This window comes from Cynara cardunculus, assembly GCF_001531365.2.
Source record: "Cynara cardunculus var. scolymus isolate 2C chromosome LG 8, CcrdV1, whole genome shotgun sequence".
NCBI lineage: Eukaryota > Viridiplantae > Streptophyta > Magnoliopsida > Asterales > Asteraceae > Cynara > Cynara cardunculus.
Window position 1 is genome coordinate 1857643 of NC_037535.1, and position 22822 is coordinate 1880464.

General features: G+C 38.2%; 2 protein-coding genes and 1 long non-coding RNA gene across 4 annotated transcripts; 1 reads left to right on the forward strand and 2 right to left on the reverse strand.

The window, feature by feature from the left end:
- Positions 1-337: 337 nt before the first annotated feature.
- LOC112517133 (nuclear pore complex protein NUP62) lies at positions 338-11941 on the forward strand. 2 transcript variants are annotated; one of them, XR_003069640.1, is made up of 10 exons: positions 338-1832; positions 3407-3506; positions 3877-3955; positions 4201-4323; positions 4624-4701; positions 5940-6043; positions 10440-10527; positions 11224-11322; positions 11433-11608; positions 11763-11941. XR_003069640.1 is itself a non-coding variant. In XM_025124473.1 (10 exons), the coding sequence occupies exons 2-10, from the start codon at positions 704-706 to the stop codon at positions 11526-11528; spliced, it is 1896 nt and encodes a 631-aa protein (XP_024980241.1). In that variant the 5' UTR covers positions 370-394; positions 489-703; the 3' UTR covers positions 11529-11745. The 2 variants fall into 2 exon arrangements, 1 of the variants encoding a protein (XP_024980241.1); XM_025124473.1 differs by lacking the exon at positions 11763-11941 and having other exon boundaries at positions 370-394; positions 489-1832; positions 11433-11745.
- A 3500-nt stretch (positions 11942-15441) lies between these two features.
- LOC112517186 lies at positions 15442-16671 on the reverse strand. The gene is made up of 2 exons (XR_003069645.1): positions 16522-16671; positions 15442-15850 (listed from the first exon to the last, which is right to left on the reverse strand). It is a non-coding gene; the product is annotated as an uncharacterized LOC112517186 (long non-coding RNA).
- A 904-nt stretch (positions 16672-17575) lies between these two features.
- LOC112516903 (ethylene-insensitive protein 2-like) lies at positions 17576-22700 on the reverse strand. The gene is made up of 7 exons (XM_025124154.1): positions 21889-22700; positions 21683-21769; positions 21479-21589; positions 21187-21405; positions 20841-21026; positions 18404-20758; positions 17576-18331 (listed from the first exon to the last, which is right to left on the reverse strand). Exons 1-7 carry the CDS (start codon positions 22135-22137, stop codon positions 17942-17944), a joined length of 3597 nt encoding a protein of 1198 aa, XP_024979922.1. The 5' UTR covers positions 22138-22700; the 3' UTR covers positions 17576-17941.
- Positions 22701-22822: the final 122 nt, after the last annotated feature.

Sequence of the window (22822 nt, forward strand, 5' to 3'; positions counted from 1 at the left end):
TTGTCAAAAACTATCTTTACAATACTCATCTACGATCTTTCCCTTAAACATCTGCTGAGTTACACATGGTCGGACCAAGAACGGATCTGGTGACATTCCATCTATTAAGAGCCTTGCCCCTCAGCACTTGAGAAGTAAAATTTATCTTTTGATATTCGCCCGCACTCGCTTTAAAGCCATGTGACCATGCATAGGCTCCCAACAAACGCCTCGAAATCAAAGATATTACAAAATCTCACCGAAATATACGTGAGATTTAACGGGACGACATTAAACTCCGTTTACTAGTTTACTTGTGATTCGTTCGGCTATCTTTTTAATTCCCTCAAAACCTTTTCGAAATTTTCAAAACCTAAAATCGTCGTCTCGCCGTCGTCTTCTTCCCTCGTCTCAGGTATCTTTAGTGCCCTAATCTGCTTCTTCATCTTCCATTCACTTATCTCAGGTGTAATTTCTGCCCTAATCTGTCTCTTTATCGTCTGCCCTAGTCTGGTCTGTGTCTTTCGTCTAAACAAGAAGGGCAGCTTCCCAATATCAAAAAGGAGGCCGAGATATGAAACATGCCAACTACAAAGACAACAAACTGAGTGTTTGATCACTTCGTTACAGAGCGGCGAAACAAGAACCTTAACCGTAAACCCTCCCCTGTCTCCCATTCTCGATTCAGTTGGATTCTACATAGAGAGAAAGAGAAGCATCAACAATGTCGGGATTCTCCTTCACAAATTCTTCAACCCCATCATCATCATCATCATCATCATCATCTCCATTTTCTTTCGCATCATCTTCATCTCCATCGCCCTTCTCATCCTCCTCAAACCCTAGCACATTCCCTTCACTCTTTAGCTCATCTGCAGCTTCGGCTCCTGCATTTGGAGCGCCTTCGTCATCTGCATTTGGTGTGTCTTTTTCATCTGGAGCTTCTACTACTACATTTGTAGCGCCTTCGTCATCTGCATCAACTCCTTTGTTTGGATTTGCATCGTCTTCATCCTCCACAACGTCTTCCGCTGCTCCATCACCCTTTTCTGGTTTCGGTGCTTCCTCCTCTGTGGCAACAGGTCCTAGTTTGTTCGGGTCCAGTTCCAATTCTGGTGGCACTGCTACAAGTTTATTCAGTTCATTTTCTACCAGTTCAGCCACTGCTAGCAGTAGCAGTTCTGCGCCTTTTGCTTCCATTTTCTCGGCTGGTTCATCGGCAAGCCCGACTCCTAGCTTCTCCTTCGCTAATGTAACAGCCTCGTCTGGGCTTCAATCTTCTTCTGGTTTGTCATCGAATCTAAAAGCAGCTTCTACTACAGCAACTACAACGACTACCACCAGTGCCTCCACTTCTGCTGCTGCAACGGGCTCTAGTGGATCTGGTTTGTTTGGGTCCAGCTTCAATTCTGGTGCTACTGCTGGCACCGGTACAAGTTTATTCAGTTCGTTTTCTACCAGTTCAGCCTTTGGGAAATCCACAGCCACTATCAGTAGTAGCAGTTCTGCTCCTTCTACTACCGTTTTATCTGCTGGTTCATCTCAAAGCCCAACTACTAGCTTCTCATTTGCGAATGTACCAGCATCTACTACAGCAACTACAACTACAACCACTAGTGCCTCCACTTCTGCTGGCAAGACTCCATCGTTCCCTGCATTTGGTGTAACATCTTCGTCTAGTTCTGCGGCTTCAACAACTACTGGATCTGTGCCAAGTTTCTCAAGCCTCACTACTACTGCTGCATCTACTGGAACATCAAGTTCTTTTTTGGGGTTTCAAACGTCATCGAAAACTGTAGGGGCTCTTACCCCGTCATCACAACCGCAATCCACAGCTGCCTCATCTTTGTTTGGTGAGTTTGTCGGTGTAAATCTTCATTGGTTTGTGTTTTGAAGTTGATGATAATATCCGTTATGGTTGTACTCTATATCGTTCTTGAACTGTTGCATGTGAATTCATATAACAATATTGTCATATGATTAATAAGGTCATGTTGGTTGTATCTAGTAGTGTTTAGAAGGTTTACATGCTTACTTGGAGAGGAGCTAGGATATATGATTCTGTGTTATGGTTATGTTTAGATTGTGGTTTAAGTCATAATACTATTGGCATGCCATGGGCGTGATGATTTCCTGGTGTAGCAAGTCTCAGTATGTAATAACACATGAGGGGGGAGGGGGTGAGCTACGTGGCATAACATGCTCTTGAAAGCTTTGTGTGAATTATATCGAACTAATATGAAACCCCCCACTAAACCCTAGATTTTAATTTAACTACGAACTATAGATTTAAGACCAAAGTTGATGTGAGAGTAAGAACCTCTTGGTGGAGTCCAGTCCCTGGGCGGCTCTCCAGTGACACCCCGGAAGGCAGCACAATGATTTGCTCGTTATAATGATGGATTTCATGGCCCAAGAAGAATTTCATCTTTCGACTGGGAACTGCACACCACCAGGCATTGGAAATTYCTTCATTACAAAGGGATAGAGTGAGTTCTTGATTAGGGTAGGAGCCCAGCTCTGAAGGGGGAAGCACATAACTAATGCATCTTTATTTCTTTTCTCTTTGTCAACTTGACATATGTATGTGTCACCAATCTTATACCAACCATCTTGTATGATTTCTTCCCTCATGTTCTTTCCTTTTCAAGTTGATGTCTTTTTACCTTTCTCTGTTAAGAATTTAGATTGATCTCATATTTCTCCCTCTGCATTTTTTCTTCTTCTATAATAAACACCAAATAGTTATCAATACAGTTATTTATCTGTTTTCGCGATTTAGAAATTCAAAATTAACTGCATTAAGTAAACATCATCAATCCACTATATTACATTTTCTAAATTGTATAAAATAAATTGGAAGTAGTTATCACCGAAGTTATCTTTTGTGGAACAGCGAAATTATTATAGCTATTTCGAGTGCATAAACTTAAATTTAATCTATTTCTAAAGTCTAGATGGTAGGTGCAGAAAGCAGGTAAATTCTTGTCGTATGACAACTCATTTAAGGATGGGCATAGGTTCCCATTGCAGTAAGACACTGTTGTAATTAGCTATTTATTCCAGATGCTCGAAATCTGGAAAACAAGAGATAAGCAAAATTTTCCTAATACCATTTAACTAACACTAGTGGGATTTGTATATAATATTTTCTCAACGAATTTCTTATATTCACTCATTCATTGGATTTTCAATAAACCTCCTGTGTTTCTATATCACATTTTTGAGGAAATAAATTTCATTAATTTTAACCTGTCTTTGGTGTTTGAGAAGATTTGGCTGTATCGTTATGCAGATTACTGTTGGTCACTCGTAATTGATGAGACCAAAGATCCTATTTGCTATTAAAAAACCCTTAAATTTTTTATTGATTTTCAGACAGCTCCACTTCTAACTTCTTTGTTTTGTTTCTAAAATCTTTTTGCAGGTGTCCCTGCTTCAAATACAACTACAACCACAACTACATCAACTATTATAACCACTGTTGCTCAAACATCATCCTCGCTGCTTGTATCTTCCAGTAGTGGGTCAGTCATCAGTATTATCTTATAATGCTCTTTCTGTTCATCAAACCGATGAGTTTCTTGTGTACTACAAAGTACAATTGTCAAATATAGTTTGTTTTATTGGTGTTCAAGTATGATTTTGAAAAATATATTGCTGATAACGTTCTTTTTAACCATATTGTTAAAATGACCTCATATCCATCCTTGAGAAATAAGAAAACAGTTCCGATCTTTCTGCAGGCCGTATAATCTACTATTTGTAAAAAATTTCTTGTTAAACTATGTTGCCATTATTATGGCTGGTATCTTCAGTCTTACAGTTTATTGTTTCCATGATTCCCGTCCGTTGTACCTCATATCTGATCTGAGGCCCCTTGTGATTTTGCATTAGGACATCTGCAAGTGTCAGCACAGCTGTAGCCTCTGCACCAAAATTACCATCTGAAATTACTGGAAAGACTGTTGAGGAGGTATTCATAAAAGTTCTTATTATCTCTCTTTATCCTATTTTGGTTCAAATTGTTCCTTACATTTTCTGTAGTTGGCTTTTTAGTTATGCTGTTGCTTCATTTTGCATGTTAATGGTTTCTTTGTTTTTTCTTTCCAACCACACTAAAAGTTTCTTATGTAGTTGCTTTCTGGGCCCAGCATTTCAGGGTCTCTTCTGTTGTTGATATGATCTGTTTTTTTCTTTTCTTTTGGTGCTTCTTTAAAGATCATCAAGGAGTGGAATGTGGAGCTCCAGGAGCGAACTGGAAAGTTCAGGAAGCAAGCCAATGCAATAGCTGAGTGGGACAGGAGAATCTTGCAGAACAGGGATGTCCTTCTTAAACTTGAGGTGCCCATATTCTCTTTGGTTCTTAAGCAGCATAACTCTAATTCACTGAACTTTTCCATGCGCTCATTTGACCTCCTGTGAACTGATGATATGCTTGGTTTTGCATCGGATAACATCAATCACCAGCCTTAACCATAGGGCTTTCATCGAATTATTTATCTCACAAGTCATAAGACATGGCATCTTGCCACTTGGCTATAAGAAGCTGAAAGAGAACTCTGGCTGTTCCTTTATATAAAATTGTAGGCAACTTGTTTCTTTGTTGCTGCCTCACTATTATGTGAATTGCCCCTTTCACAGGCAGAAGTTGCAAAAGTTGTTGAGACCCAATCAAACCTTGAGCGACAGCTGGAGCTGATCGAGACTCATCAACAGGAGGTATTTCAAAGAGACTTCAGTTTTACTATTAATACTTTAGTGCATGCTTTGAATTTGTATCATTTTCTTTTTATCACTTATCTTCTGTTCAATGAACAATACATCTTGCTTATGGAATAACCTAAACGAGAAAAATGCACAAGGAATTCCAGTGCACATTGTAGCATATATTGACAAAAAATAAATAGCATGGTGTTGAAAATGGATCATGATCTTTTAGAAAATGTATTCCTATTTGATGTGGCATGACTCTGGTTTAAGCATAGGTAAGTGGATCGAAGTTAAGAACATGAATTTGAAACTTAAATTTTAAGTTTGGATTTAAACCCTGGCTTATTTTGCTTTTTTATATGGCTTACCTGGAAGCGAAGAGCACGAGGAGGTGCTGTAACTTCTCTCATGTATATGTTCTTGTTAGTAGCATCTTTTATCTCTTTCATCTCTTTCATTGTTGTAAACTTACCTAGAATCATCATTTTTTGAAAAAATAATTGACATGGTAGCCTTCGTTATTGCTATAGAAGACACTTTAGAATTTGCATCGAGGCCAGTATATTGTTGGTCCCCTACAAAACGTTTGTACATTAATCAAATGACCTATGCATTGAACTGTACTCTCAGAAGACAAATTGGAGTTGTTAGACTCTACATACATGGTAAGAATTTTCAAGGAGCTGTAATGTAATGGAGGATTGATTGTTTAAAATTGGTTACCAAAGTAATTTGTGAAAATATAAAAAGGTACATGTTAATTGGAGGTTATGACTAGACCCTCTTTGCTGTGGTGGTCTTTTGAGATGTTAACTTCTGTGGAGTAATGGAGTTGCTATTGTTGTTATAATGACATTGTTAAAAATTGAATCTGGAATACTTAGCTCAGTACTAGAGTTCCAATAAGTATTGCTTCCTCGACATGTTTCAATATCTTGAAGAGTCATGTTGTACAAAGGTTCTTAGTTCAAGCATGCTTAAAACTTTTTTGGATCATCAATGTTGAACAATTTTGAAATTACATAAAAATATGAGCTTACTCAGTAATCCTGTAATTAGTTGTTTTCAGAAGTCCAGTGGGGTCATTATGACGTTCACCCTTAAGAGTTTCTGGATGCTTTGTATGACATGCGTTTTATATTTATCCTTGTAAACATGGATCAACCTCTTCTAACCAGTTTCCTACTTTTCTGGATTTTTGAATATCATGATACTGATGTAGCTCATTTACTTGGCACAATTCTCAGGTTGACAAGTCATTACAAAGTGTGGAAGAAGAAGCTGAGCGAATATACAAAGATGAGCATGGTTTACTTCTTGATGATGAAGCAGCTTCAACTAGAGATGCAATGTGAGTAGTTTACTTTGTTCAATACATCATAACTTCCCAACAAAAAGTTCACTTTTTATTATGTCGGCCACGTGCTTCGTTTTTTCTAAGGTCTAGCTGGGTCATATTCTGTTACTGGAACATGATCATAATAGATATGATTAGATGGTGATATGCTCTTCTTGGTATGACCGATCTTTGTCATGAGAAGGATTGGATGATGAGGAACTTTAGTTGTTGTTCTAGTGGTTTCAACTTTCAAGTGAGCGACTGCAGTAATTATTACAGTGTCAGGGTTTAGAGTGTATTCCCAAGTGATTATATATTACTAAACAGTAACCTGAACCTATGGTACAACAAGGGACAAGTGGAACTATTGATCAGCAAAGGCTAGGCCCAAATCCCACCTAATCTAATCTAAATTGGTCTCTAAACCATCCTCTACAAGTTGGAGCATGGATATTAATGTTCCTAAATTCACTAGTGACAACTTTCTGAAAAGAAAATATTGAGAAAATCAAGAATGGTCAAAAGAAAAAGGAACCAACAGCAGGGCATCATATGCCTCCTTTACAGTCTTAGGGCTGTTGCTTACCAGGTGTTACTTACCTTACTGGGTGAGCATGGCAAGGACCAAGAGTTTTACCCTGTAAGAGGCATAGCAAGGACCGAGAATCTTACCCGGTAAGTGAGGGAGAAGATTCTTACCCAGTTAGCACTTACCAACGATCCATTTTGATGGTCAAGAATGAAACCCAAATGAGGTAAGTAAGGGTGATGACTCTTGCCGGTAAGAGCTTACTCGGTAAGCGTTTGATAAACAGCCCCTTTATTCGCGTGGCCTTTATTCTTCCATGTCACTCTACTAGTTTGTCCTGTAAAGACTACAATAAAAGTTCTGACAAAATTTTAGAAATTTGGTAGGCATTCTATGGTAAATTTCTCTTTAAGTATGTTGATAGAAGGCAGTCCCAAACATTAGTCGGATCAACCACAAAGGTATGGACTATGGACGTGTTGGAAGAGCCACAACAGGTCAAAAATGTGTCGTTGCAGGTTTGTTCTTGGTGTTCGCAATTAGGCATACACTGATGTTCTTTTTCAGGCAACCTGGACAAAATATGCTTGGCTTTGTATGGATGTGCTCTAACTTTAAGACACTATAAATCCAACAAGCATGGCACATCATGTTTGACAAATATCTCACAATGAGGTGCCTGGCAGATATTTGCGCAACAAGTTGCATGACTCCCTACACTTCCTTCTGTGGGAATGGTTCCTTGTAAAATTCAGAAACAGATTGGACAATATAGCATTACTTGGAGGAACAATGCAGTCTTAACACAATATGACAATGGATATCTGATGCTGACTTACACTGTAGTCTAACACATGACGATGGCAACAATAAAACTGGTTACCTGGAGGAATACAAAACTGGACTGAACTTGGCATGTCTGGGGGATTGATGATGGGGGTTATAGAACATAAGTAAAAAAGCTGAGCATAAATGGACTAGATTTCATAACTAGATGGCTGGAAGGTAGACTTATGTGTGTTTGGATTCACAAATGGTCCTTCAAGTGTTTCCAAGTTTTTTTTGTTTTACCCGAAAGTTGTAAAAGTTGTATAAAATTGTTAAGCTGACATCAGGCCCAAGGAGGTGTCTCTAGAGGTGGTTGTTGGTGGACGGAGTTGGATAATCATGTGAGGTGTTCTTTTCTTGTGTAACAGTGGGTGCCTGCATGTCCGGGCCAACTTGTGCGCACCTCGTTTAATCCCGTGGAACCCTGAATATAACAACCAATAAAATTTCCAATAGCCTTGAGTAGGCCTGTTCATCGGTTGACATCCAATGGATGTGAGAGGAATCGAACCGATCTAATCATCCATTGGATGTTGGATTCTCCCAACTAACCGATCCAGTCCAATCCAATGGATGATCAGATCGGTTCGGTTCCATCTATTGGATATCCATTGGATCAGATTGGATCCCACCAATATTAATCGGATTGGATCCATCCAACATCCAATGGATGATCAGATCGGGTTTGAAAACTAATACTTTTTATTTTCAGTTTTAAGTTATATATATATATATTATTAATTATTAATTGGATGGTTTGTTGGATGATAAGTGGATGGATGGGATGTTGGATGATAATTGGATGTCCATTGGATGGGTAGTTGGATGGTGAGTTTGGTTCGGTTCTAGATTGTCATCCAAGAACCGGCCAATCTAAGTTGGATGTTGAAATTTTCGATCCGATCCAATTACAACTGGATATCAAATCATTGTCGGTCGGTTTTAATTGGAACGGTTGACTTTCTGCACACCCCAAGCCCCGAGGAGATTTGAACTGTCGACATATGGTGTGCCCCAAGGCCTAGCATTCATTTGAGGTGTTGACAAACTTTGTGGTAGCCAAGGCTTGTTAGTTGCGGGGGGATCTGACAAGGCTTGATTTGAGTTCTAGAGGTGTACCCAGATGGGGATGACCCCTGAATCCTGATATTGTTGAACTGTAGAAGTTGGAATGCAAGGTTCAATTGAATACTAGGCGGGAGTTTGGTTCGCCGGAATATGATGGAATTGGAATGGTGGAATGGTCAATTCCAGTTACCAATTACCAAATTCCATCCCAAAGTTTGGTTACCCATGGAATGGAATTGAATTCCAAACATTCCCTTATTTAAGGATTTCATCATTCCTTCATAAAAGAGATGGAATTGAATTCCATTCCATCCAAAATTTTATAAATGACAAAAATACCCTCATTCCACTTTTTCTATTCTCATCTACTGCTTCCAATCTATCGAACTATTGGTTTCTCTCATCTTGAAGGACTGTTTCATCTTCTTCGTTGATCAAAAACTGCAGGTACATTTCTGTTTTGATTTCTGTCATCTCCAACGTATGATTTCTATTTTATGCTTTGATTTTGTTACTGTTTCCCATTTTTGCTTCGATTTCTGTTACTTCATATTTTGGCTCACCATTTCTGTTTACATTTATACTTCGATCTCTGCATTCGATTTCTGTTCCGATTTCTGCTTCCGGCTTATGATTTCTGCTTACAGTTTATAATTCGATTTTTGCTTCCGATTTCTATTCCAATTTTTGCTTCGATTTTGTTACTGTTTCTACATCATATTATTGCCTCATATTACTAATTTGACATATTTATGTATATGATTTACTGCTTCAAAGAAATGGTATTTTGTCTTTTTTTCATCATTCCATTCCAATTCTGTTGCAAACCAAACAGCAAATTCCAATTCATTAGACAGATTACATTCCATTCCTGCCAACCAAACACTTGGTCAGACCTGATAACATTCCAATCCAATTCCTACTAGATTCCATTCCTTCAAAAATCATTCTACGAACCAAACACCCCCTAGGTAGTTGATTTGATTTGCAACAAAAAGGGTTCATAGAGGTTGTGAGAATATGTGGAACCCCCGTATCACTCTCCAAAAGAGTTTATACTTCGATTTCTGCTTCCGATTTCTATTCCGATTTTCTTACTGTTTCTACATCATATTATTGCCTCATATTACTAATTTGACATATTTTTGTATATGATTTACTGCTTCAAAGAAATGGTATTTTGTCTTTTTTTCATCATTCCATTCCAATTCTGTTGCAAACCAAACAAACACTTGGTCAAACCTGATAACATTCCATTCCAATTCCTTCTAGATTCCTATTTTTTAGAAATCGTTCTACGAACCAAACACACCCTAGGTAGTTGATTTGATTTGCAACATGGTTTAAAAGGGTTCACAGAGGTTGTGAGAATATGTGGACCCCCTGTATCACTCTCCAAAAGAGCCCTCATGTAAACTATGTAGTGGTGGCAGTAACTCTAACTGTCATAAGGTAGCGAAATTCCTTGTTGCATAAGTAGCGCCTTTATTACCCCTGGGTAGAGTGAGTCTACTTAGTGAACTGGCAGGACGCGAAGATCGATTGAAGCTCTGATGCCATAAGGTTAAGGTTTAGGGTGTATTCCCAAGTTATCTATATTAGCAATCATAAAGTTCAATGTATAGTTCAATCACTCATAAACCAGCTGACAAGTCGCAGGTAACCTAATTCTTCCCCAACAGTTGATGTATGGCCAAGAACACTGTTTTTCAGTTTACCTTATTCATCCCCGAGTGACATACCAATCGTTTTTATTTGATGTAGATTAGCCTGTTCTCACATGTGTAACCATTAATATGAACTAGAGATCATCAGATCACGGACATGTGCCTCAACCAACATAATTGTTATGTTACCTCTTAGTATTTGGTCAGTGGGGATATTTTATAAGAAATGATATTTTAATCTTGTCCTACTAGGGCATGTATTTTTCAGAAAGCTGAACTGACTACTGAATATCATAATTTTCTTTCTAAATTTCAGGTATGAGCAGGCTGAATTCATTGAAAGAGAAATGGACCAGATGACGGAACAAATAAAATCTGTTATTCAGACTCTTAACGCCAATCAGGTGAATTTTGATCCTTCTCTCTCCCAAAAAGTTGTTTTGGCCAATTTTTCTTGCAATTTGGTCTACTTCCTAATAATAAATACAATGCTTGAATGAGACATGGTTTAATGTAAGGTGCTTTGACTTTTTGTCAAATATCTAATATACCCTTCAATAATGGCAAAATAGGGGAACAAAAATCAATAATATTTTATATCTTGGACTAGAAAGAGAATGGTGCATTTATTTTGAGATCCCAATTAGAGTAATTACACATTCAAAGATAATCCTCTCAGGTTGAGAATCAAACAACAATAATTGATAACCTCCCCTTCCTCCCTCTTTTTTTCTTCCAATTCCTTTGTTCAGTTCATTATACATCCTACTGTTGCTGGAGCACTGGGACCAAGTCTTTAGGAGACTCAACTTCCCCCTTCCCATGATCTTCGTCTACAGTTGCTACACTTATGGAAATAGGAAATAGGAAATAGCTGGGCTATGTCTAAACATATGGACTTAAACAAACAAATAGGAAATGGAGGACCTTTTAAGCCTAACACAGGAGTTTTTCTTCCTTTTTTGGGTTGAAAGTCATGATAATTTACAATCAAATAGAGAACTGAAAGTTAGAATGGCAAATCGAACCTCTAAACTCCTCAAAGTTTGTAATGGATTTGTGTGTCAAGATATTCATGTGGGTTGATGTTGATGTTGTAGGCCGGAGAACTCGAAGTAACTGATGGCATGACTCCACTAGATGTTGTAGTGCGCATCCTTAACAACCAACTTAGTTCATTAATGTGGATCGATGAAAAGGTAAAGACTCGTCTTTCTTTCATTAAGAAGCTGCAGTTCATTACCATCAATCTGCTTTATGCAAAAGACAATCTACAATGCTGATCTTGTCTTGTCCTAATTTTAACCAGGCTGAAGAATTCTCTTCACGCATTCAGAAACTGGCTAAGCAAGGTTTTGTTGCTGATCGAGAACTGATGGGCCCCAAGTTCTGGCTGTCCCGATAAGTGTTTTATCCTCTTGTGGTCGTATAAAGTTGTGGAGTTAATCTCTAGTAACAATAACCGGAATATCTGGCCTTCACAAGGTACACTTTTGATTAAATTTTTTGGCACTTGATGGTGGATATGAATGATGATTGTCCATACCAGCAATTTGGATTTCTTGTTGATGGTAATCTGTTCTTGCTTCAAATTTTTATCTAAATATTGTCTGTTTTCTTCATTTTGTTTCAATTGCAGACTTGCTCTACATGATCAGAAATGTGTTTTTGTGTCTTCAAGAAATGTCTAAGTATGATTTAATAGTTTCTGTTTTTTACAATGAAATTTGTTTATGTTTTTTACAAGAAATTTAGTTCTGTTTCTTGTGGGAAATTTAAACATTTGATTTTGCTGAATACTAAGTTCAGAATTATATTGGCATTTTGTGTGATTTTTTTATATATAGTTTAAAGAAAAAGATTTAGGTTATAAAAGTTGGTAATTATGATTGTTCTGAACACTTTTAGATTCTTGCAGAGGTTGTTTATACCAATTTATTAATTTAATTTAATTTTTAAGAAGAAGAGTGGTTAAAACGTTTAAGATATAATTGTATAGTAGTTATAACCGTTACTGGATAATATTTGGGAGCAGTTAGATTAGAATCAGAGGTAACATCCGAATATCTGGTTCCGAGTAGCGATTCTGATCCATGTATTGGAAGTCCAAATCCAAGTAGTCGAACTCTGATTCCAAGTACTGGAAGTCTGACTCATACGAGACTTTGTCAAATTTGTTCTAAGAAATCTGATTGAATGGGCCAAATCTTTGGTTCCAATTATTCAGATTTCCGGTTGCTATAACTCTGATCTAGACTTGGTATTCCAGCGATATATTAGAAGTTTGATAAGAAGGATCAAATATTTGATTGCACTACCTCAGACTTGTACTTAGTGAAATTTCACTAAGCTCGAGAGTAATGCAAGGGTGTTTCTATGATTCTATCCTTCTGAAATTAGTCAAGGCCAACCCGAAGACCAAAAACTCTCAAATACAACTCTTCATGGAATTTGTTAACCTCGGGGTGCTCCTTTGATGGTGATCTAAGGTGATATGGGCAACATTTATGAGTGTGCACTTCACGTCTTCTAATTTATGTTTGCCTTATTACTTTAATCGATCTCAACTAAATCACAATTACACCAATTAGTTGATAACACAAAGATCACCATCATTCATGACTTCTTTAACCTTGTAATTTGCTTTTTTATAATTGGGATTTTCCGTTTGAAGCATGAGTCTTTTTTTGTAGAAAATTTCAAACTATAAGGGGTTGTTTGGTTCATGGAATTGGAAGGAATTGAAATATCCAAATCTTTGACCAAATTCCATATGTCATGTTTGGTTCACATAATAGATGTGAAGGAATCCTTCCAATTCCAACAAATTCCTTAATTCATTGATTTCACAATTCCACCGTATATACCACGGATTTCAAATTCCAATCCGACAAATTCCTTAGCCCTCATCCATTCATCGACGCTGTATCTCGATTTGCTCTGTTCTACTATGCTCGATCTCGTTTAAAACTAAGAATGGCAACGGGCCGGTTATTGGTATCCCTATCCCATAAACCGATAACTAAAACCGTCCCCGTGACTACCTCGATCCCCGTCAGGGATCTTATTGGGGATCCCCATCGGGGGAAACCCGTTAAGGTAAAAATCCTCTTTTTCCCTTTCACTGTTGGTCACTTGGTTGTAACCGAAACCCGAAACAGATATAAAAAAATTACAATACGTTAATTTTCACAATTAAAATTAAATTACAATTTTTTTAAAGATACAAGTTTAAATGTCTCAAAATAATTGAACCAATTACAAACAATGTATTAGATTACAATATAAAGTTAAACAGAACTTCAAACACCATACAACTAAAATCACAATTTTACAATTAGACAAATAAACTAAACTTTTTCGTGAGCCTTATTTGGGTTGTTTAAGTAAAGTGAATAAAAGTTTTTTAAATTTTAATGTAATTATTTTCTTTTAATGATATTATATATATACGTACATAAATTAAAATTAATATATATACACAAATCAGGCTGGGCCGGGCTGGGCCGATGATCACCTTCCCCGCCCCCGTCCCCGTTAAAATCCCCGAATTTGTCCCCGATCCCTGCCTCCGTCCCCGATAAGATGTCCCCGAACCCTGTCCGAAAGTTTCTGTTTTACTATCGGTTTCGGTTTTTTTTTTGTCTGTAATTTTCTCGTTGAATTCCGTGAAAGAAACAATAAAATTCCAATTCCGTTAAGAATTTCATCCAACCAAACGCAATCAAAAGACATGGTCAAATTCCATCAAATTCTTTCAAAGTCAAATTCATTTGATAAATTCCAATTCCTTCGAATTCCATTATTCGACCAAACGTCCCCTAAGAATCATCTTCATGATAGCTCAATTTTCTTATTGCTGGTATGCATCATCATTCCAAAGTTATAACAATCATTATTTTATATTAATTTGAAATTTATTTTATTGTTGATATATAGTCATCAAAAAATGCGTACCAACAAAAAAAATCAACATTAATAGAAAAAAAAAAAATCTTTTTATCCAATCGTATTACGGTTTGAAACATCATCGTGGACCTATTCCTAGTTTATGCATTATTCGTCCTTTTAACTTCTCCCGGTCTTCTATTTGGTAAATTGAACGAAATAGCAATTCCTACAAAACAATTCATCTAATCTCTTCGTTAATTCTCTTCCATTCTCACCAAAATATCACTACCTTTACATGGTGCCACTTCCGTGACTTGCGAAGGTGCTAAAAGGGAAAAAACACAAATTGTAAATGGAACTTGCAGAGGTGGTTATTGATACAGAGAGAATTCGAGACTTAACGAGGCTCTTCTTCGATCCTAGGGAACGAGCTCGAAGAAAGCCCGGAAGTTGGCATCAAACAAGGAAAATAGAACTCAATGCGGGTGCCATGCGACTCAACCCACATCCAAGTCGCCTTGTCTTGTATTCTTTCCCGCTCAGGCGACTAGCATGCGACCGCACCCACATATCCCACTGTTTTGGTCGCTGCCTTTATACTTTCCTGCGGATAGCATGCATCACATGCTTCAGCATCCATGACTCCTCATCACTCACCACCGATCCATGTTCCATATGTGTTTCCCTATCCATGCATGAATCCTTAGGCATCCATATCATCGTCCCATGCATACAAAGTATTATCCTTTCCTTTTTATTTTAATTATCTTTTAATGTTCCTAGTTTAATTATAATTACTAGATACTAATCTTCTATTCATAGTTTAGGTCATAAATAGGATTTAATTTCTTCATTATTAATCAAGTTTGTATCTATCAATTTTTAAAACTTTTTAACTTTTATTTCCCTGAGTTTTACTAAACATAATTCTCAACCCCAAAGAATTTAGATGTTTGTCGATCCTTCTACAAACCTAAATTGTGTCATTCATCACCTATGTGATTTAATATTATCTTTTTTTTTTTATAACAATGGAAGTATTTCAGGTTTTTATTTTTATAAAAGTTAACTTTCAGAACACTTTATTGTAAAAAATCAAAATTTTAAACTTCAAAAAAGAAACTGAAACTAACATTAATTAGAACGTTAACTCACTGTTCCAATTCAGATACATGACAACCACAAGGATGGTGCCTGTTTGATTTGAGTTTGGCTCCAAAGGTCAAAAGTACCAGAGGTCCCAAGTTCAAATCCAAGGAGGAACAAAACCCCCCTTGTGGCAACGGAGGTTTAAATGCGGTGACTCCGGGTTATCTGCAAAGCAGATGGTCGTCCTGGGATTAACCGGCTCGCATAGCGGGTTGGATATCCAGGTTAATTAAAAAAAAATCAGATACATGAGAATAAAATAAATGAATCAGATCTAATTGAGCAGAGACCTTCTACCGAAGGCTTATTGATCAAACTTTATATAATTAGAACACAAAATGTTTACAAATCCCATGGGTTATAAACAAATTATCACCATTCACTTGTACAGGGTATACGATAATTATCAAATATAAGAGAACATGTATGATGTATGTATGTATGTATGTATGTATGTATGTTGTAAACACTATACATTTACCTATTTATTATTAATGGGAGTGGCTTGAGGCTGCACTCCATATGGTGGTGCGGGAGGTCCATAATACTGAGTTGTTGTTGCTTCGCTACGACCACGGTTTTTTCCAAAAAGGTAGCATCCAATCGCGATGATCAAGAACAATAGTATTACAGGCAAGGAAATCACAATGATATACCCCATCAGATCGTTAATTTGTTGCCTGTGGCCTGCAATCAGATGATCAACACCTTATTACGATTAGTTAACAGATTATGTATATGTAGTTGTGTTGTAACATTACATATTATAATCACTTTGCAACTTGTGATGGTATAAGAGTTTAGAACACACTCTTCCCCTGACAATTAGGCCTCAAAAAGTGGGGTGAGTGGTAAGCTTGAGTTTGTTCAAGTGATGGATGTATAACTAATAACCTAAAGATCATAAGTTCAAATCCAACATGTGAATAAGCAAAGACTCCCCTTCTTCCTCCAAGTCTTTCAAAGGAAAAAATGGACAACACACAAGAAGCACACTAACGAAAAGGCTAATCGCAAACATCAACTAATTTATAACTCGGTGAACCTAAATCTGAGTCACAAAATTTCACCCTTGATCTACTCAGATTTGCAAGGCCTCAGACAATTTAAATTGTAAACACCTGTATATTGCAAATTATGAATGAATAGAATAGAGCTATAGGGAACGAATTGAAGAAGTCTAAATCTATTCTTCAACTTATTATTTGGGTAATCAATGAATTAGCTTTGATCTGAAACTCCATATATTGAACTCAATTTGATTCAATTCCTGCTTATCTTAGCATCTCAACAAAAAAACCTAACGAGAAGAGAAAAGAAGCAATTTACAGAGAAAATGAAAAGAAGGAAAAGTGTACCTTGGAGATTGTCCAGAAGTCGGAGCGAGAGAGATGAGTGGGGTGATTGCGAAGAAAAGATGCTTCTGGACTGGAGTGAGAGTGAGAGTGAGAGTGACGCCTTCGCCTTTCCGAGCGGTGCAGTTACGCGTTTTCTTTTTCTTTTTCCTTTTCCTTTTCCTTTTCCTTTTCCTTTTCCTTTTAAACAAAGAAAAGAAATACGGACATATCAATTCCTTAAATAGGTAGTATTTCATTTAATCAAAGTCTCATAATTGTAATAATCGGCTAAAAAGGTAGAATTTCAATTAGGAATACAAGTTAATAATTTAATCACACTTTCAATAGAAATTGGAATCTGCATGTTTGGTTGAAAAAATGTAACTTTAGAATTAGAATGAAATCATAATAAACGATCAAAACGTCTTTTATTACATTTTTATATTTTCTTTCTTTCTTAAATTATAATTATGATATGATGTTGATGATAATATTAATTGATGGTGACGATGCTTGTTGAATTGGATTCAAATGTTATTTTTGTCTTTTTAAAATCAAATTATGGAATGCTTTACATTTGTCAAGAAATGAAATGAAATTCAATAATTTATTTATGCTGCCAATAAATGATCAAACCCATCAATTACAGAAATTGACATGATTCAATCAATGCCATTGCCATTGCCATTGCCATCTATGAAGTAAACAAAAAATGGAAACCAACCGAATAATCCCCCTAAGAGGCTTTTGGTTTGATGGATTTAGAAATTTTCGTGTTTTTGGTATGTTTAATTTGAAATAGAATTGAATTTTATTCATTTTATAAAAATAAATGATTAATTTATCTTTTATTAATTGGATTTGGTCCTTCCAAAACAGATCCCATGAAATAACAACCGTCTCGTAGGATTTGTAAATCCAATGTGGGATTTCAACTCCGAACTTCTATTTAAATCAAACATGGAATTAAAAAAACCCGATTCCAAATCCCATCAACACAACACAACAAAAGAAAAGAAAAGGGTTACTTATTAGTGTTAGGTTGGGAAGTGGGAAGTGGGAAGATGAGAGCGTATTTGGCACAACCCTTAAAATGGCATCATCTTTGGATCAAAATTCAAATCGCATACAACAAACAAATACCTCAAAATCATCATTTTCACCAAGCTTTCCCTAAAACTATGGAATCATCATGGCTATAAAGACAATGATACCTTACTTTTGTTTTTTTATCGGCATTTCTCATAAACAAGATCAAATCGAAGAAAGAAAATCAACCATCAATTCGTCGTAGATCGTTCTGTTCTGTCCTGTCGTCAACGTAAAAACATTTACAGATCATATAACGACGACGACGTGTATCGAGGGAGGAGATCTACCTGATTTTTAAAAGACCAAGAAAAGTCGTCGTCTTTTCTAAAACTGGCATCATATGGGTCGATTACGATCCATACGATGCCGACAAGGAAGAAGACTTGTGGGGCCCACTTAATCCATCTGGAGTGACAGCTGGCTTGTTCGACAACCGCCGCTTGTAGCGCTTGAGAACGGAGGCCAGGTTCTCCTTCCCTTTGGGGAACGCCACGTCACCAGCCGCCGTGCCTGTTCGACCTTTCCTACAAGAGATTGCAATCTCCACATCCTTCACTATGTCCAACAGGCTCGCAGCCGTCGTGCATTTCCCTCTGCTCTGTTTTGCCGGTGGCGGCAGACACGTGGCAGCTGCTTTAGGCGGAGACACCCTCCGCTGGTGGTATGAACTCGGAAGTTGAAGACAGAAACACGGGTTCATTGCCGCCCGTGGTTTAGAGAATGCTAGCTCGATTATCCCCTGAAACAAAAACAATAATCACTCAAAACACTCTAACACGATATCATGTTTCACCATCATCAAAGGCGCTACCTGAAGACGATTAAGAACATAAGTGTATTTCCCCCAAAGCTCCGGCCGGCTTTCCATGAGCGAAAGCTCGAGAACCCGGTGTATGCACCACACGCCGAAGCTCGTTATCAGATCAGCCCTCCAAACACAACCTTCCCCACAATTGGGAATCGAGGTTACGAGATCGATTTTCATTCCAGAATCACCGGCATGAGCCGCCCCGTTCATCTCCTTGCTCTCGACTTCGTAAAGAAACCGTTCCCTAGCGGCTACACGGTCGACGAGGTCCTCGTCGAGCCCGCTGTTCTGTTGAAACAGCCAATCTGATCCTTCAAGCTTCAAAAGCTTCACAATACAAAGTCTTAAGGATTTGAGAAGATTTGCTTCTAAATCAACCCCAGAACCAGTTTCTTGTGTGCTTAAACTCAACCTACTGTTGTTATTCGCCTTTTCGGCCACACCAAACTGTTCGAATGGTTGTCTGGACCAAATGGACCATGTGTCTGATCCTGAACTCAGCTGGTATGAACCAGCATAGCCGGAAGGAGTCCCGGATCTATATGAAGGGCCCGAATACATCGATAGCCCGTGCATTTTCCGGCCTAGAGTTCCGTCACGATGAGGAAGTGAGAGCCCGGAAATATCAGGCATACTGTAGTACTTCTTCTCGTTAACGGTGCTATGCATAGCTTCAGCAGGATGATTATGGTGTGTTCTTTCGGGTTGCATTGAGCTGTTCCTAGACACAACAGGATCCGGAAACCCCGGTGGCTTTGCCGGGCTCGTCCCATTTTGCGCAGCTTTCGTTAAAGGATAAGGAGCTTTGTAGTTTGATGAACCAAGTGATGGGGATTTAGGAGTTAATGACTCCATTTGGTTCATATATGACTTGATCTGATACCCATGAACCGTGGCTGGCTGGTCATCATATGCACCAGATGCTTGCGGGATTCGTAGACCACCAGAAGACGATTGAAGACGCAAGCTATGGTAGCGTTTCTCACTTGGGTCCATCACATTGAGGTTCGAACGTTGCGCATATGCATCTAGTAGTTGCATTTGGCTCGACAACAATGCGGACGGGTTACGGTGAACCGCATAAGTTGAGTCGATACCAGTTTGCACACTCTGCTGCCTTGAAGAATCGTATAAACTTTGGTTGTCCACCTTTGATGCCTTCGGGTTTACCTTAGAATCAATTCCAAGCAGCTTGTCGAGTTTCCTTGCCTTTGCTTCTTGTGTTGGTTCACCGTGGAAATCAAACAATTGGCCCCAAAATTCGTCAAGAACTGCCGCTAATTGGCGCCTTGCGGCACGACCCAATCCGGCCAATTTCGACCAACTTCCAGCACCGCTCCCTACATCGTCGTTTTTCCCGCCTAGACTCCGATACGATCCTGGGCCATCGTTTGTTAGCAAATGGTTTGTTTCAGGTACCACTTTGGTCAATTCTTCAGGCTGCCAAGCTTCAATCTTCTGGTCTTTGACAACCTGTGAGTTCCCGTCTATACTTAACGTCCTTTCGATTGACTCAGATTCTTCATTCTTCAAGCCGATTATAGCTTCGTCACCTGAAACCGTAGTTACTGATTCCTCTGGTGGTGACGAAATTAGGATATCAGACGAATGTTCTTCGATAGTGGTCAAACGAAGCCCTTTCTCAGATTCCATTAGTTCCTCTGGCAAACCAACCTCATTACTGAAAATTGGTGAATCCGAATGGTCTTCGAGCCATGTTTCTTGCTTTTGTCGGGACTCTTCGATTCTATCGTATACGGCTCTCTCGTTCAATGATGATTCCAGCACCGTATCTGATCGAAAACTTGCAGATTTCAAAGGGGTCACAACAAGCCAAAGCATCAGAAAGAACGAAAGGAATGCAGTAACAAGAAGTATGGTATAAGGACTGGAAATGGATCCACAATTGCCGATGTTCCATCTGATATTACTCGCCCAATCGCTGTTCCCAAATACCATTTCGACCACAAATATAATTGCTAGGCCGAGCATCCCAATAAACGTGATTAAGACTAGGAACTCGAGAAATCGAGAAATCTTGTTCACCCCCATTACTGATCTTGATGTTGCGATTCGGAAAAGGGGGATGACAGACGATGGAAGCATAAGGGCCACCACAATCTGAGTAAAGATTAGCAGTTGATATATCCCCTCGGCCCCAGAATGCCATGAACACAAGAGGGCAGGAACAATGGCGATGATTCTGATTGCCGAGTGATGAAACCATCCAGAAATGTCGATTGTGAAGAAATTACGAAGGACGGGTTGACCACCAAATTTCCAGGTCAATGCTGTGGTATGATTCGAAAGCAACAGAATCAGTATCAAAGCAACCGGTGCCATCAGACTCCTAAATACCTGCATAAAATTGTTAGTTCGCATGACAACTTGATTACTCACAGGGCAATTTCGGAATGTAAAATTGCTTATAGCAACAAACCTGATCCATTAAAGACAGCGCATCTTGAAATGTAAGCAAATCTAGGCCAGTACTGTAGAAAACATTTGCTGCTGAGTTCATCAGAACATAATTTACAAGAAAAATGGCACTGAAAATGCTGGAAATGGCGAAAAGCTGATCAAGACACAAGGCTCCCTTTGAAACCTGTTCTGGTCCCTGATTTTGCTGCCATGATAACAACAAACAAAAACTCAGAAAGTAATGGTCAACACGGCTCTTTTCATTCAGCATTAGTTATAGAAAGAGCATCTAAAGCATTCAGAACTCTAATCAAGTTTTCAGCAACATTTACGGTTTTTTCAAAGACATTGGAGAATGGAGATACCTGCACAATAGATGAATGAAGATAGAAATTATGAGGCATAATGCTTGCACCAAGAAGACTAATTAATACGAACACGCTTTCCCCACTGAATTTTGTTAGCATACCACCGCTACCCACAGAGAGTGATGTATCTGGTTGACCCATCAGCACTCCAAAGAGATAAGAAAGTAAAGCAACAGTTGCCAAACAAGTACACATGAATTTTGCTTTGCCAGTCTCCTGAATAACAAGTAAAATGATGCCGAGTTAGTTGATTCACATATGAAGAATCAAGAAAACGGACTGAGCTTACCAAGAAACTGGAGAAAAGAGGGAATAGAAAAGCATCCAGAGAAGTCAAGAAGACACAAGTAAACAAGCCCATGCCGAAAATCAGGTTAAGTCCATGTGCAGTGCCCAAAATCTATCAAAATAGGTGCATTTGTAAGTCGATATTTAAGCAAGAATGATGACAGAACCACAAAAAGGAGCATATATTTGAAGGGGAAGGAGGTACCATAGAAAGATCCAAAGCAATCATGGATAGTTCAGCTTGAATCCCTAAGAAGATACACGTGACTGTGTCATACTCGGAACTGCATATCTACAGAATTAGAAAGAACGAAGACGACTTCATTAACTCCACGATCCAAAAAATAATATCATGTAAATAGATAAATCCCATGATCCAAAGATTAGTTGCCATAAAAAATTTGCAAATACCTGGGCAAGATCTCTTCTAGTGACCACAGCAATACAAGCCGAGAGGTATTGACAGAGAACAGCAGCCAAACTATAAACAAACATCAGGAAGATGAGGTCATAGCCAAATCGAGCGCCACCTTCGACTGCCGCCACCCACTTTCCTGGATCAACATACGTAATTGCAACGAAAAGTACAGGTAAAACAGCAGGAAACAGTCTGTGTATGATGCTTGATTGAGGTTTAGAGATTACAGCCTCAGTCTCCATTCCAGAAACTTTAGTAACAAAAAAACTAGAAATTTCCAGTGGCTTGATGATCAATCAAAGGTTTCTAACCCAATAGAAACTCTCATCAAGACTAAGCTGTCAAAAAGCATTGCCACTAGAAAAACAGATCAAGATTTGCTGATGGCTCCATGGAGTCGAGAGATGCATATATCCAACACCACCTAATTAGAAACAAGTAAACTGAAGGGTGGAAGATTCATCGCAAAAGTGGAGCAGCTTCAATCACATGAAATTGTTGACACTAGTTGTCACAATCAAATCAGCTTCTTGACAATCTAGAATTATATGCATTTGGCCTTCACACGAGCATACGGTGATATGCCTAATTGATCAAGTTAGGCTCGTTTTGGAGATCGAAGCTAACATTTGTAATCCAAAGTGACCTCTCTTACAAAAGCATTACTAGGGAAACTTCGTCTTCAATCGCCACACTAAAACCCTGATCCACAAAAACACAAACAAGAATCATCAAACAATTCTTGAAAAACTTAACAAAGATGCTTAAGCAGAGCACCAACAAATTAAAATTCGTTTGCTTTTGAAAACTGGAAGATTCATACGAAGTCAAAGATGTACCATATGGAATACAGGAATCTCAAAAGAGTTGCTTGCAATAAACATATAATTAGAAACGATCGGCTAAACGGAAATAGAAACAGAAACA

Excerpts from the sequence above, each read along its gene's own strand:
- LOC112517133 (XM_025124473.1), top strand. The coding sequence starts at position 704 with ATGTCGGGATTCTCCTTCACAAATTCTTCAACCCCATCATCATCATCA. Across the intron at positions 3,507-3,876 it reads CTTGTATCTTCCAGTAGTGG|GACATCTGCAAGTGTCAGCA; the intron begins GTCAGTCATCAG and ends ATTTTGCATTAG. Across the intron at positions 10,528-11,223 it reads AGACTCTTAACGCCAATCAG|GCCGGAGAACTCGAAGTAAC; the intron begins GTGAATTTTGAT and ends TTGATGTTGTAG.
- LOC112516903 (XM_025124154.1), bottom strand. The coding sequence starts at position 22,137 with ATGGAGACTGAGGCTGTAATCTCTAAACCTCAATCAAGCATCATACAC. Across the intron at positions 21,027-21,186 it reads TTCATTCATCTATTGTGCAG|CAAAATCAGGGACCAGAACA; the intron begins GTATCTCCATTC and ends TTATCATGGCAG. Across the intron at positions 18,332-18,403 it reads ATGTTCTTAATCGTCTTCAG|GGGATAATCGAGCTAGCATT; the intron begins GTAGCGCCTTTG and ends TTTTTGTTTCAG.